Raw genomic sequence first — 14,752 nt, 5'->3', positions numbered from 1 at the left:
CAAATACTGATCAAATTAACTACCACCTCTTAAATGACTAACATGCAGTGTCCTATTCCATAACTCCCTTCCATAAGCTTGCATCATACATACTTCTCTAGTTTCTGTGCTGCAAGGCCCTGCCATACCAGAATAATTTACAGAACAAGCCAACATTAAGTAATTCATAACTAATAGTGTATCACTGCAGAGTTCACTTCCTTTTGTTGGTCTCTGTTTTTGTTCCCCATGTGTCTTTGTTTTGGTCTCCCCTTCCCTCCAGCCCTTGGCTCAGCAGCAGAGTGAATTATTTTACATTTGACTTATTCTGTAGTTTGGAGGTAGGCAACCTATGGCATGCGAGCTGATTTTCAGCAGCACTCACACTGCCCGGGTCCTGGCCACTGGTCAGGGGGGCTCTGCATTTTAATTTAATTTTAAATGAAGCTTCTTAAACATTTTAAAAACCTTATTTACTTTACATACAACAATAGTTTAGTTATATATTATAGACTTAACTTCTAAACGTTAAAATGTATTACTGGCACGTGAAACCTTAAATTCGAATGAATAAATGAAGACTCGGCACACCACTTTTTCTGAAAGGTTGCCGACCCCTGCTGTAGTTTATGCTAGATTATTTCAGAGATGCTGTGTGTAGCAACAGCATATGCATGCTTCTACCAGTGGAATCTCCTAGTGGGGAAAACTATTACCTATCTGGGGCTTGATCATAAAATATTAGGGTTCGAAGGGACCTCAAGAGGTCATCTAGTCCAACCCCCTGCTCAAAGCAGGACCAATCCCCAGACAGAATTTTTTGCCCCAGATCCCTAAATGGCCCCCTCAAGGATTGAACTCGCAACCGTGGGTTTAGCAGGCCAATGCTCAAACCACTGAGCTATCCCTCCCCTCCCTGAGCTGTTCCATATACCTCATAATTTTTGTCTTCCCTGCTCTGTAACTTTTCCAATTCTAGTTATTTAGACAGTGTCATATATTTAATTGCCAAAATTAGATTATCCCATCATACCACCCCCTCCATACATTTAAAGCATTCAGGGATACGACAATGATACAACTTGTGTGACTGACAAGGTTCTTCATATTATCACTGCTGCTTTATGGGTTATTTTCACCTGTGCTCTTTCAACCAATCCTATAAGGGAGGAAATAGTTTAAACTTAACTCTAAAGGGCAGTGTCTCCCAATATAGGATCCTGGAGCATAGAACTCATTTCAGATGTTTGCCTTGGATATTTAGAAAATTAAGATTGAGTGTGCATCAGTAACTTTGGGCAAACACAACATACAGCACTACAGGATATTGTAAGTCTTGGTGTCAGGATAACTGCAAATGCAGAAAATTTCAGCATTAAGCTTGCACTTAAAAGAAATCCAAATATGGCAAGATATGCAAAATGCACAGACAAGATTCTCTCTTCCTCCTTTCCCTTCTCCCCCCCTCCCTTAATTTCGCCCTGTAGTGACACTATGAAATTGGGGTGAGGATTGGATTTGGAGGAATGAAGATATCTACTGTCCTTCTAAAAGTTTGTTTCTAATCTGGGATTTCAAACACTGAAATTGCTTTTATTAACTGGGACAGAGCAAAAAGAATATTTTTGTCACTGTTTAAACTTTCAGTTTAATACCAAACTGAGATTGAGTTCCGCACCCTCCAGAATGAGAGCCAGCATCCTCTGAGGTCCTCCATCAAAATGAGGGAAGACCAGACTTGCCATTCCTGATGCTGCTAGGGGGTTAAGGCAGGAAATACCTTCTGGGCACTGCTTATTTCATAGAGACCAAAGCCCATTCCTTTTTTTTTTTTTTTTTTTTTTTAAAAAGCCCTTTTGTGGGTTCTCTAAATGTGTAGAGTGTTTGTTTTAGTGACTTGGTCACATCAAACAAACTTCTAGTGCAGAAATTGTTGTTGAATGTTTATGGAGACTTAACTTCATAACTTGCTATTGGGATTTATGATAAACTGATCTCCTATCTCAGTAACTTCTCGTCAACAACACTGCTTATGTGCAGATTTAGTCTTCCTAGTAGATTTGCCCACAATGAGAGAGTAGATGAGTTTTTAATAGGAATGGCAGAGTTGAAACTGGAGCTTGCTGCACATTGGGTGTCTACAAAGGACGTCTTACTGATATTCTTTCCCTGGCCAGATGAGCAGCACAGCCAATTCTCTAAGCTGCTGCTGGCATCCAGGGAGCAGGTGCTGCAGTGGGTGATCTTGGAAGAGAAAACCGCATTACTACAACAGTACGAGGAGGAAAAAAACACCCCTGAAGCTTGCTTTATTGAGGCAGCTATCCAGGAACTGAAGGTGAGGACCCCCAGTTGTGGTGGATGTTAATGGTTGCTTGATGCTGACAACATTTTTAATGGAGGCCAAGTATCCACAGTGGGTTTGGTTTTTGGGGGAGGGAGTGAGATGAGAATCCTTTAATAATCTCAATATAGAGATTATTTTTGGAAATGTGTGATTCAGTATTTGCAGTAGTAATGAAAGAAAATAGTTTAAAATTTCAAATATTCTTCCTTTGGGGCACAGAATATGGCAAGGTAGCTTGATATTAAGGACAGCACCTGATCAAAAGCAGCAATATAAACACTGAAAGGGAATAAGAACTACATGCACCCCAATCACCAACTGAACTCTGCCACCTGGAATGCCACCAGCCTCTGAATAGTGTCTTAACTGCAGAGGTAGTTGTGGAAGCTTACTGTTGGTGAAGCCAGGCTCTCCTTGTGTCAGGAATAGCTAATTCTTGAGATAATGATTCTTTAACCAAACCTGCAGGCAGTTGCTTGTTTCAAAGCCAGTATGTGGCAGATAGCCTGCAGAGGTCATTTATAAGTAAGCTGGTGTCTCCCTCTATTTTAGAAGTGGCCACTGGGTGAGGGAGAATCTTGATCTGTGGCAGTCTGAGACACGAGGGGAGGGAATACTGACGTTTATCGTCTGTCTTCTGGAATAAGTAAACTGAAATGTGTTCTTTTTGGGGTGGCCTGTAGCATCGAGAGAGGACTCTAACTTCATTGGACCAGAGTAGCAATAGCGACGTCGCAGGAGCCACAGCAGCTGTAGAAGAATTGGTCCTGATGGAACCTTCTGTGACCAGGGAGCCTGCAGCTTCCCAGGAGAAAAAGGTGGGTGTTTTTTGGTCCCCTTCTCCCCCCAGGACAAGCACAGTTGGAATCTAACTCCACCTCCTCACTCTAGTGTAAGGTGAGCAGGCACTGAGGATATCTACCCTTCTCAGAGCATTTGTGTACCAGAGATTATAGTTGGATACTGACTCTACACTGTTTGTTCTATAGCAGTGTGTTCTGGAATATCTTTCTGCGTTTGATGAAGAGATGGTGGAAGCCTGCTCCAATTCTAGAAGCTCCTTTCCTCTTCCCCTGGAAGCAGAAGAGGAGGAGGTAGCTGAGGTGGACACTGAGGCAGTACCAGATGTGAATGCTACAAAAGAAACTAATCCATCAGAAAGTAACTACCAGGAATCTAAAGTTACAGCCAACAGTGGACGTTTGAGCAACAACTCTCCTTTTTACTATTTCTATCAAGGTTAGTGGAATGGAGTCTGTTTCTGGAGGGGAGAGGTAAATGTTCACCAAAAAAAGTGCCCCAGAGGAGGCATTTGTAGCTTGTTAATTAACCCCTATGAAACACAATTCTTCACAGATGAGTCTAAACTTTCTTACCATTAATGTTTGACACTTTGTGGGGAGGGGGATGGCTTTGAGAAATCAGTAGTTCCAGGGGAGGTAAGGGTGAGTGGGAAGTAGAGAAGTGACAAGCGAATTTCTTCCCTTGTAGCGGAGGATGGACAGTGTATGTATCTTCACCCTGTGAATGTTCGCTGTCTTGTTCGTGAGTATGGCAGCCTGGAGAACAGTCCAGAGAAGCTCACTGCAGCTGTGGTGGAGATAACTGGCTACTCTATGACAGAGGTAATTGCTGTAGCTTTCCCTTGTTATCAATCATGGCCTTTTTCTTAGGGAGGGCAGTTGAGAGCTGATGGTGGGTAAGATACTACTAGGAAAAGGTAACTTACAGTGGTTGTCAAGCACTTTCCAATACTTGCTGAAGCACTTTTTCCAGGCTGGGAGTAGGGTTGGGATCCACTTCAGGCACCTTTGGAAGCAGCAATGTCTAATATAGATTCCCCTGAATTGACTGGATTCGTTGGTGTTGCTTCTGTTTCCTCTTCCTGAGAACAGATGAATGGGGAGTACTTGGCATAACAGTTTCCAAGACAGGTTCCTAGAATTTCAAGCGTTGAGTGGGTGAGAGTAATGTCACCTCCTAAAAAGCAGGTGACATAGATAGTTGCGAAGGGAGAGACTTGCGGGTTCTGCTACAACAAGATATCAGATAGCTAGATATATATTTCCCGCCCCCCTCTCTCCTTTCAGGATATGCGACAGCGCCATCGTTACCTATGTCACTTGCCTCTCACCTGCGAGTTCAGCATCTGTGAACTGGCTCTGAAGCCACCTGTCATATCAAAGGAGACCCTAGAGACATTTTCTGGTTGGTACTTTCGTTCCTTTTCCCAACATGTCCTGTAACCATAAAGAGTTTGGAAGAAGGGATGTTGTTTCTGTGGCTGGGAGGGCAAATGAATAACAGGAATGTAAAAGGTTGGCTTGCTGCTCAGTCACCCTAGTTCATGATGATCCTAGCTAGAATTAGGAATTGCCCTGTTCAGGTTAAGGAACTCCTCTGACTTGTCTGCAACAGGTGAGGTTTTTATTTGTGTGGATTAGACAAACAGTTTGGGAGAGAAGAGTATGGATTAGGATGGGACACTGCACTAACTGCTTATGGATAAGTTAATGATCACCTAGTAATAGTGTCTCCAAAACTGGAAAAAGCTTTACCAAGTATTGGCTTTTACCTGGCTTCCTATGATTTGTGACACTTAGATGACATTGAAAAGAGGAAACGCCTGCGGCAGAAAAAAGCTCGTGATGAGCGGCGTCGGGAACGCAGAATTGAGATGGAGGAGAATAAGAAGCAGGGCAAGTGTAAGTCTCACTTAACACAACTGGTGGGTGTCTATGTCTCCAAATCCTGGGAAGGTGTGAGGTTTGCAGATTAGGGGTTAATACTTTGGGGTGAAGGTTGGGGGGCCTGCCATGATTAACAGGGTATTCACTTGTAACCTTGCCATAAACTGGGCTTGCTGTAGCACTCTAGCACCCTTTCCTTGTATGGTGAGATCATAAATTGCACTAGCTGGGTCAAATAAGTGTTTAACAGAAACGACACAACTAACATACTTCTGAACCATGCCCAACACATTGCAAGCCCCCCACCACATTCTTCCATTTCAATGGAAAGGATATACTCATAGAATATCAGGGTTGGAAGGGACTTCGGGAGATCTAGTCCAAACCCCTGCTCAAACCAGGACCAATCCCTAGATTTTTTTTTTTTTTAACCCCAGTTCCCTAAATGGCTCCCTCAAGGATTGAACTCACAACCCTGGGTTTAGCAGGCCAATGCTCAAACCACTGAGCTATCCCCCCCCGTATTCATGCAACTCCCAGGATTTTTTCTAAATCCAAACTAATCCCTTCAACTAGAAAGGTGAAGGAAGAACAAACATCTGCATAGGGATTACCTCTACTCAGCAGCAAGGCTTCTATTTAGGTTGTTTTTTCTCCAGGTGGCAGTATTGTTACTTTCCCTTCAAGGAAGAGACCACTCCCAAAGCCCCTGAAACAACTTGACACTTGCACACCTGTGACCCATTGCTCCATATTAAGCAATGTTCTTATTAAAAACTTTTCCTGGCTTTCTCTAGATCCCGAGGTCCACATTGCTTTAGAGAACCTGCAGCAGTTTCCTGCCTTCAGTGCTTGCTCAGGAGAACTCATCAGCAGTGATAACCAGAGCTCCTCTTTGTCCCTTCTTGGCAGAAGCTCTGTCTCTCTCACAGGTGAGCAGCTGGAAGAATGCATAGAGGGATTGATGCAGTCCCTCCCTCAGGCTTTCTGACTCGGAACACCAAGCTAGACTTTCATTGCTGGCCCCAGAACCTTTGGGTATTAGTGGTGAAATCCAAAAGTTCAACACCCAGAAATAGGACTAAAGTATAGATCTCCATAAGTGGTGTTGCCTATCTTCCACTATGTCTTGTCTATATCCTGGGTCTGAGCATTGCACTGCAGACACCACTTACAAGAAGCCTTGTATTGTAGGAAAAGGAATAGCTACTTCCAAGAAATTGGACCCCCACACCCAAGGGGAGCTGGGAAGGTTTGTAAGTAACTGTACAATTCTGCCTTGGGTGAACCACCATTTATTTTTCTTTTGTGTATTGTAACCTGAAATATGCTACCCTTAGCACTGAATATAGGATACGTTTTCCTGTGTAGTCCCAAGAAGGATCAAGTCAGTGACTTCACCTTAGGTGTATCTCATTTTGGGGTCTCCTTTCCAGCCTTCCGAGACAGTTCTTGGTCACTTGCTCTCTAGTAAGTGTCCCTGTATAAAAACATCTTGGGACAGTCTATATAAGAGGCTAAATAGCAGAGGGGGAAACTGAAATATTGACAAGATATGTTGAGATGAAAGCTGAAAATTATGGGCTATAATGCATTGTTTGCCTTGGCTGCACCAGCTTCTTTCTCCTCCATTGCACAAATGTGGGATTTTGCTCATGTAATTAGCTTTCCTGTTAACTGACTGAATTTTCTCTACAGAGTCTGTCTCAACTCCATTGGCAACTGCTGCTAGCCTGGCTAGCCCACCACTCTGTATTGGAAGCCTGGAAGAAGAGTCTCCTTTACCCTCCTTTGCCCAGGTAAATCCTCTTCCCTTAAAGTTGCATATGGAACAGAACACCCAGCTGACTATCCTACTTGCTGTTTCCTCACTGGTCTGAAGTTTAAGACCTCCAAGCATGGTCTTAGTGGCTAAGATGGGATGGTCCCTCTGCTCTTCAGTTAATCAGTGATAATGTTTGGCAAAAGACCCATAATACTGGGCAAAGTCCTGTTTTCTGGCTTGAAAGTTGTATTGTACAAAAGGCCTGGATTTCCTTACAACTTCTGGGGGTGTGGGAGGGGATGCTGACAGATAGGTCTTGGTCTGCTTTCTTATGCACACTTTTTTTCCCCCCTCCCTTGGTAGATGTTGAGAGTTGGAAAAGCAAAGCCAGAAATGTGGCCCAAAGCTGCCTCAAACACAAGAGGTAAGGAAACCCTACCTCCAGTGATTATCTTGCATAATTTCAGGTGTAATGGCTACTGAATAAAAGCACTTTTGTACAAACTCAGCAACAACTCTTCCATCATCTGTGGCCTTTCTAGAAATCTCCTTTCTTCCAGATCCGAATACCCTGGCACCTCCTGTTCCAGTGGATAGTGATGGAGAGAGTGACAACTCTGACCGTATGCCTGTGCCCAGCTTCCAGAATTCCTTTAGCCAAGCTATTGAGGCAGCCTTCCTGAAGTTGGACAAGCCATCCACATCTGACCCCCTCTCTGGTAAGAACAAAGCAGTCTGTCCCCTAAAAAGTCTAACATGCAGAGTTCCCTGACACTGGGAGTCCTCCCTCCCAGTGTACAGGGGCCATAAAAGCCCCATCACTGGCTGGGCAAGTTTCCCCCAGTGCTGGCACTGCATAAGGTTTATGAGCCCATGTCCTGGTGTAGTAGTGTAGTGGTATGTTGGGGATGGAACTGTAACCTACAATACTAGAACCATTCTGAACAGTTCTAGGTTGTGGAGCTGCTCAGAGGCAGCCTTAACATAGAGCTGCTCTAAGTTACAGTGGGAGTTGCACCAGCCTCCAACAAGCCCAGAATTGTATAGGCACAGAGGTGGCTTAAAACCACCTTTGCCCCCTCTCTCCCTGGACTGTACCTCAGTTGGACCTCCGAGGCACAGCACACAATTGTCTCTTGGGTATTCATCATGCACCAGCTTCTGCTGGCTTCTCCCTATGTGCAAGGATTGGGGTGAGCTAGGCCCACCTTTACCACATAACACCAAAGTTGTGGGGTTTTTTTGTGCTTCTGGCACACTCCAGTGATGAATTCGGCAGCCAATTGTAGTCCTATAGAAGTTTCAAACTAATTCCTATCTAGACACTTTCATTTAAATGAATGGACATTGATACACTAGTCCTTGTTCTTATGCTCAGTTTCATGCTTCCACAAAAGTTGCAGTGTATTGTGGACTCCATATTGACGACCACTGTTGCAGAACTGTTTCTGGCAGTGGGAAGGAGATGTACTTTTTTTTTTCTATTTTTTTTTTCCTAACCTTTTTATGAATGGGGTTGAAGTGATCCCTTCTTTGGAGGTGAGCTAATCTATCACTTGCTACCCAATATCTGCCTGCATCCAGCAGTGTGATGGATAAGTATGTTAGTTCAGAGCTACTAAAATAAGTGCAATAAGAGCAGCTCATACTGCTTGACTATTTCAAACTCTAGAGACCCAGAAAATAACCCATCGGATTGCATGTGTTTCACCTTTGGACAGCTTCCTCTGTAGCCACCATAAGGGCTAGTACTGGACTTTTAAAAGTCCTAAAATTCTATAGCATTGTGTGGCAAAAATTCCATAGCAATAGAAAACAAGGTCCTAGGTACCTACATTGAAACTAACCCTCCTCCCCCAACCTATTAACCATTAAGTGGGAAGATCACTGTAGCTGAGGAGAAATATGGCTTAGTCAAAGCCAAAAAATTTTTTATAAATCTTTTTCTTTACAGAGGAAAAGGGAGGCAAGAAAAGAAAGAAACAGAAGCAGAAGCTGCTATTTAGCACCTCAGTTGTCCACACAAAGTGATGCTGCTGTCCAAGAAAGTTCTGTCTCCTGGTTTTCATTTGCTTTTTGTTTTGCTGCTATAGTTTAAGTATTTAAGCTTGAACAGACTAAATCCATGTTTCTAGGCCTTGAGGGGGGGGAACTATAGATATCCACTTTTTTTTAGCACCTTTAATTGGTTTATACAAAATCAAAGTATTAAGAGAAACTGGAACCTGGCAACTTTAGCCAAGGTTTCCAGTCTGTGCCAAGTCAGCTCTTTTGGCCCATCAGCAGTTTGAATGGGTTTTACTGCCAGTTTTTTTTGCAATGTGGTGTCATGTCATTCAAAAAGCAGAGAAGCTGTACTCTCCCTACGAGTGTGTGTATCGTGAGGAAACAGTACACAAGATCTGGCAGTAGGTGCAGTTAGCTGTAAAGCAAAATCCTTTTTCTTAGCAAGTGCAGTTGCCTCCCACTGGAAACAGGCAATACTGAAGAGGTTCTTGTTTCTAGATCATAGTAGGAAGGAGGGTTCTTACTTTTTAAAATGACAGGAGTAGCCCTTACTAACACATTCTGGTGCTTAAGGACTAGATCTAGAGTGGGAATAAAGTCGATCCTCATTACCAAATTCAAATTACAATACATACAGGACTCTCTGCATTTCAGAATGAATGTCAGGGAATGACTTTGTTATAGTACAAAGCAGCTATGTTACTGTGTTAACATGGATGTAGTAAGACTGATATTTTAGCCAGCATAGGTTACAAAGAGAATTTCTTTGCCTCCATGATTTGGAGCAAACATTCCACCCTAGAGTCTTTAAATATGCTGGGTGGGTTTTCTGAGATCAGATGAATAAGTGGTATCCAAAATCTGCAGAATTAACCCCACAGCAAGGAGCCAGGCTGTCCTGTCCTGTCGGAACAGGGACCTCATTCTGCTTTGTGCAGGGATGCAAGTTGGATTGTACTAGGCTCATCTTACTATAAACCTTTTTCTCCCCTCCCCACCCACTTTTTTTTTTTATTGGAGCGGTTTCATTCTGCACTGCCTGTGGTTTAATTTGAAGCTAATGCATTAATTGGTGTGGATTTTCATTAAATAAAATGAACAGTAGGTGTAATGTACCAGCAAAGGCAAACAGTTGCAATAAATCATATGCACAATTGGAATTGTAGTGCTGGGGGAGGGGCAGGAGTCCTTCCTCTGCTGTACTCTATCCCATTTGTTAAGGCTTGTTTTGGAAAGAGTTTTTAATGTAACTTTTGCAGTTAAGCTAAGTAGCCACTACCTGAAAAAGAAGATCCCCTTTACCAACTGGCTGTAAAGGAAAAGAATGGGGCTGTGTCCTTTAGCTTGCAGGCCTTCCTTATAAAACAGCAGCTTTAAGTTCAACTATCCCAAATGCTAAGGCCTCTTACCTTTTCTCATTTGGATATGCCAAAGGATTTACTATGCAGTGAGCTTTTCTCACCCTAAGAAAAGGGGAAGATTAGATTCGTAATATGCTAGAGAGAAGGTCTGGCACCTTATCAAAGTTTGAATAAGAATTACATCCTGCCCCTTTTAGTTCTTCCTTGGTATCACAATATCCCTCTGCCAGACTTCTGTTCTTCTGATAAGACAGGCCATACTAGGTCAGACCAAAAGCCCATCTAGCCCCCTAGCCTCTCTTCTGACAGTAGCTAATGCCACAATGCCCTCAGTGGGCATGAACAGAACAGGTACTCAAGTGATCCATCCCCTGTTGCCCATTCCCAGCTTCTGGCAAACAGAAGCTAGGGCTAGCATCCCTGCCCATCCTGGCTAACAGCCAGTGATGGACACATCCTTCATTAATGTATTTAATTTTTTTTTAAACCCTGTTATAGGCTTGGCCTTCACAACCTCTTCTGGCAAAGTTCCATAGGTTGACCAGGTGTTGTGTGCAGAAATACTTGTTTTTTAAACCTGCTGCCTCTTTTCATTTGGTGGCATCCTAGTTCTTGTTAGAGTGTAAATAACACTTCCTTATTACTTTCTCCACATCAGTCATCATTTTATAGGCCTCTATTATATCTCCCTTTAATCATCTCTTGCCAGCTGAAAAGTCCCCATGTTAATCTCTCCTCATATGGAAGCTATTCCATACCCCCTAATGCCCTTTTCTGAACTGTTTCCAATGCCAGTATTTTTTGAGATGGGACTAAAAGTAAACTTTTCTATAAACCTTTCAGGCCTTCATAAAGCAGCCAATGTCCAACCTACCCATTCCTTTGCAATCCATTTTATTTATCACTAACTAGGCATCTCTCCATCTGACCTAGAGCAAACTGCTTTGTTTACACTAAGACTCAACTGAAAACATTCCACTACTTGCTCTTGCAGCTAAGAGAAACTTCAACAGCCAGGTTGCATGGAATAGTTTTGGTCTAGAGAAGGTGCTGGCAGCTCCCTGAAGCCTTGTCTCTATTACCTCTTCTACTTGAGGAGCTGAACTAGTTCAATGATGGGGAAAACCTTTTTTGCGGGGGGGGAATTGGTATAAATTTTTTTTTTTAACACCAACTCCTATTCGTTCCTGACTCCTGTGAATATTAACTTTGATTTGTGATGCCCTCTACACTGGGTGTTTTTGCAGTCTAAACCTTACTGTTAAGATTCCATAGATACTGGGGGGAAAAAACACATTTTTTGGGAGGGGGCCTCATTCTCCTACCAGTAATGGTGTACCTTTCCTCAGTAGTGTGAATTAATACACTGTAAGCACACCTCAATCAAAACCCAGAGGTAGGTATTAGTGTTTTGTTGAGGGTAGTAGAGCAGTTGCTCATACTTTTTCTTTGACAGTTAAAAACAGGTTAACCATAGACTACAAAAGCAGGGCAATATATTTAACCATCCTCAAAGAAATAGCTTCTGTGGCATACTAAGTCAGTTTCATCTCTTCTATTAAAAAAAGTAAGCCTGATCCAGTACTAGGATATGATTCCCATAGCTGGGTGTAGTTGGAGGTTAATTTAGAGAAGTCCTTGGACCTCTTTTTAAAAAAAATAACTGTGCTATCCTTCAAATAAATCCTATTGATAATAGGTTGCTTATGTCTCCCATGCCATTAAAAATCCAGCCAACCTACTACCCTTTCTCTACTATACAACCTGGTGAAAGCCACCACTCCCTTTCCTCCTCTGGGCTTGAAGAGATGCAGACTCAAACTATTTAAGGAAAACTGAAGAGTGCTGTAGTTGAATTTTAAGGCTGCTGCACAGTGATTTTTACAAGAAAGCAATGTATTTTATTCTTCGCTTTATTTCCAAAAAATCAAATATATGTTTAAAAAAAGTGGGGCACGAGATGTCTTAAATCTTATCTGCTCAGCATAGGGCAGAAAGCCTGGGACATCTTTTAACTGCAAGTTATCCACTTGTCTCACAGAAGGCATTGCACTAGTTTTAGGTTTATGTTCAGTCTGTCTCTGCACAGTCATCTTCTTCATCCCCACTTTGAGACTGCTCCTCCTCCACTTCCTTAAGGCAACAGCTTAACACTGACTTCTGGATGGACTGTCTTTCCTCTGCAACAATGAGGGTGAGGCACACAATGAAAAATGTCACTATTCAACATGGCTTCACATAGAGGGAAGTACAAGAAGTTCACTTAACTACACTGACCAACTGAGGAGCCCAGCTCTACCAAATAACCAGACTGACAGGAGAGAAATGAAACATGCATCATACAACATAACACAAAGTCCACGTGTAAGAGGGCCCCTTTTAGAATGTATGAATGGAGCAGCTGCTTACCTTCACTGGTGCAGTTGTGCAATAGCAGCAGCAGCTGTTTCCTATTGTACTGAACAAGGAACTTCTGACATGTTCTTATTGTCCCTGTTGGAGAAACAAGTGCACAAGTTCTGTATGTTAGCAGAGGGCTGAAGCAAATTAAATGCAACAAAGCAGGGCAAGAGTCCATTTTAATGCTGTGACAATATATTTTCCCTACTCATGCAGGAAGTGGGAATGTAGTAGATCAAACAGCAAGAACATCACAGGCTATATAATCAGAGAGCCATGTTAGTCTGGACCTGTATGAAGCAACAGAGTCCTGTGGCACCTTTAAGACTAACAAATGTATTGGAGCATACGCTTTCGTGGGTGAATACTCACTTCTTCAGACGCATGCTTATGCTCCAATACATCTGTTAGTCTTAAAGGTACCCCAGGACTCTGTTGCTTTTTACAGGCTATAATATTAATCAGCTACTGAAATAGTGCTGAATAATAAGGAAATAACTCTTATCCCTCCAGCCTTCCCTCCCTGTTTGAAACTTCTTGACAGAGACTCAGTTGCTCCACTTGAGATTTGATCAAAACAGCTCCCTGATGGCAGATTACCAAATTGTGATAGGGGTGGCAAGCTCTTTGCTGTGAAGTTGGGAGAATAAAGTTACATCTGCAAAGTAGGAGGGCTTTTGCTTTTAAAGCAGTAGCAGTATAATGAACAGATGAGTGACTAACTCAGCATAATGAAAAAAACAGCAGAGCTTGTAGAGAGGCCATAGCAGAACAAAGAATGTCTTAGCTTTAGGATGACCTATTTAAAGCCATTAAAAGTGAGTTTATACTAGCCTCAGTGAGGCATTACATGGGCTTCATCTGTCATGTAACTGGAACAATATTAAATAACTGAGGGCTCTTCCCTCCTAATCATTACAAGAGTAATAAGAAATTCAAGATCTCAAAGTTCTGAGATGTTGCTGCACTAGGAGGAATTAGTAAGACATGCCACAGGCCACCAAAGAAAAGCTCTTGAAAACCTTACCTCCAACATGTAGTGTGTTGAAGAAACAGGAATAACGCTGGTTCCTGTTCTCTAAGTAAGTGACAAAGGGAAGAGCTGACCATAGGAGCCTGTAGAAGTCCTTTCGGCAACGCAAGATAACTATGCCTGTATAGGCATTGAGATATTTCACTAGGCACATGGAACAGCTGATTAGAACAATTGATCTCTCATGGCACACTTGAACATTAGATCGTATTTCAGAAATACTGGTTTACAGAACCTGAGGTTCCAAGTAGCTTATATTGAAGCAAAACTTTAAATGTTTTCCAGAGCTAATTCTACATAGTTGCTGGCTATGTCGCCACAGAATGAAAGGCTGTAGGAGACTAGACATAGCAAGGGTTTATGCTGATTTTTCCTAAATCTCATTACGTGGCAGCCACTGGCCTCCAGTCAGGAGGATGGGTACGACAACGCACTGCACTTTCGTCAGGGAATGCTAGAATGGAAAAACTGCCACGAGCACAGGGACTGCACTTTAATCTCTTTTAAGCCCCGGGCAGTGCTTTGGGACCTGGGGGCGAAAGGCCCATTCCGGATCGGTCGGAGACCGTGCTTAGCACATCGGGGCTGTCCAGAAATAACACACATTGGTTGGTGATTTTTCAAGACTCATTCACCCCTTGTAACACTGAAACAAACACCCCGCGCCCAGTGATTGATGGGCAACCCCCGACCCGTCTCTGGCGTGCGTGCAGTACTCCGAGAAATGGTGTCCGGCCCCGCCTGTGGGCCTAGCCCGGGGGCCGGCACCCGCGGAGGCGGGAGCAGGGGCAGGTGGAGACCTGTGAAGGAGATGGAGCAGCAGGCCAGCCCGTAGTCCCCGTGGGTCCGGGCAACGGCATCCTTCGCCGCAGCGCTCACCGCCCGCTCGTCGATGCACTGCCGGCAGCGGGGGTCTTCCGAGACGATCTCACACAGCAGGTACCTGCAACGCAAAGCACCGCGTTAGGGGGGAACGGGGAGTGACCGGGCGGAGCGAACATCTCACCCTCACCTGTGCTTGAACCGCACCATCTCCTCCTTGTCCTTCGGCCGCGCGCCAGCCTCCCCGGGACGCCGAACCAGACAGACACTCAGCTCAGCCAATGGGAGTGTCGTCTCTGGACTCTACAGCCAATCGGCACTCGGCAGGGGCGGAACCGGAGGGTCAAG

The 14,752-nt window shown here is 43.6% G+C and overlaps 2 protein-coding genes across 6 annotated transcripts in view; one reads left to right on the top strand and one right to left on the bottom strand.

Annotated features, from left to right (window-relative positions):
• The window catches only part of RNF10 (ring finger protein 10), a 23,628-nt gene extending 13,620 nt beyond the window's left edge, over positions 1-10,008 (top strand). The window contains exons 7-17 of one of the 2 annotated variants that reach the window (XM_034790687.1): positions 2,157-2,317; positions 3,010-3,144; positions 3,319-3,565; positions 3,818-3,951; positions 4,417-4,534; positions 4,930-5,031; positions 5,814-5,948; positions 6,715-6,815; positions 7,145-7,205; positions 7,342-7,500; positions 8,736-10,008. In XM_034790687.1, the coding sequence (XP_034646578.1) occupies positions 2,157-2,317; positions 3,010-3,144; positions 3,319-3,565; positions 3,818-3,951; positions 4,417-4,534; positions 4,930-5,031; positions 5,814-5,948; positions 6,715-6,815; positions 7,145-7,205; positions 7,342-7,500; positions 8,736-8,812 (1,430 nt within the window). In that variant the 3' untranslated portion in view covers positions 8,813-10,008. Of the gene's footprint in view, positions 1-2,156; positions 2,318-3,009; positions 3,145-3,315; positions 3,566-3,817; positions 3,952-4,416; positions 4,535-4,929; positions 5,032-5,813; positions 5,949-6,714; positions 6,816-7,144; positions 7,206-7,341; positions 7,501-8,735 lie in introns of both variants that reach the window. The other variant, XM_034790686.1, reaches the window with a different exon arrangement.
• POP5 (POP5 homolog, ribonuclease P/MRP subunit) overlaps positions 1-14,752 on the bottom strand; it is a 25,059-nt gene extending 10,307 nt beyond the window's left edge. For 2 of the 4 annotated variants that reach the window (XM_034790690.1, XM_034790689.1), the window contains exons 1-5: positions 14,595-14,752; positions 14,383-14,525; positions 13,577-13,726; positions 12,559-12,642; positions 4,056-4,211 (exon numbers count right to left, since the gene is read on the bottom strand). In XM_034790690.1, the coding sequence (XP_034646581.1) occupies positions 4,056-4,211; positions 12,559-12,642; positions 13,577-13,726; positions 14,383-14,525; positions 14,595-14,614 (553 nt within the window). In that variant the 5' untranslated portion in view covers positions 14,615-14,752. Of the gene's footprint in view, positions 1-3,948; positions 4,212-12,027; positions 12,330-12,558; positions 12,643-13,576; positions 13,727-14,382; positions 14,526-14,594 lie in introns of those variants that run through there. The other 2 variants (XM_034790688.1, XM_034790692.1) reach the window with 2 other exon arrangements.

This window comes from Trachemys scripta, chromosome 15, assembly GCF_013100865.1.
Source record: "Trachemys scripta elegans isolate TJP31775 chromosome 15, CAS_Tse_1.0, whole genome shotgun sequence".
Taxonomy (NCBI): Eukaryota; Metazoa; Chordata; order Testudines; family Emydidae; genus Trachemys; species Trachemys scripta.
This window is presented reverse-complemented; position numbering and strand designations above follow the sequence as displayed.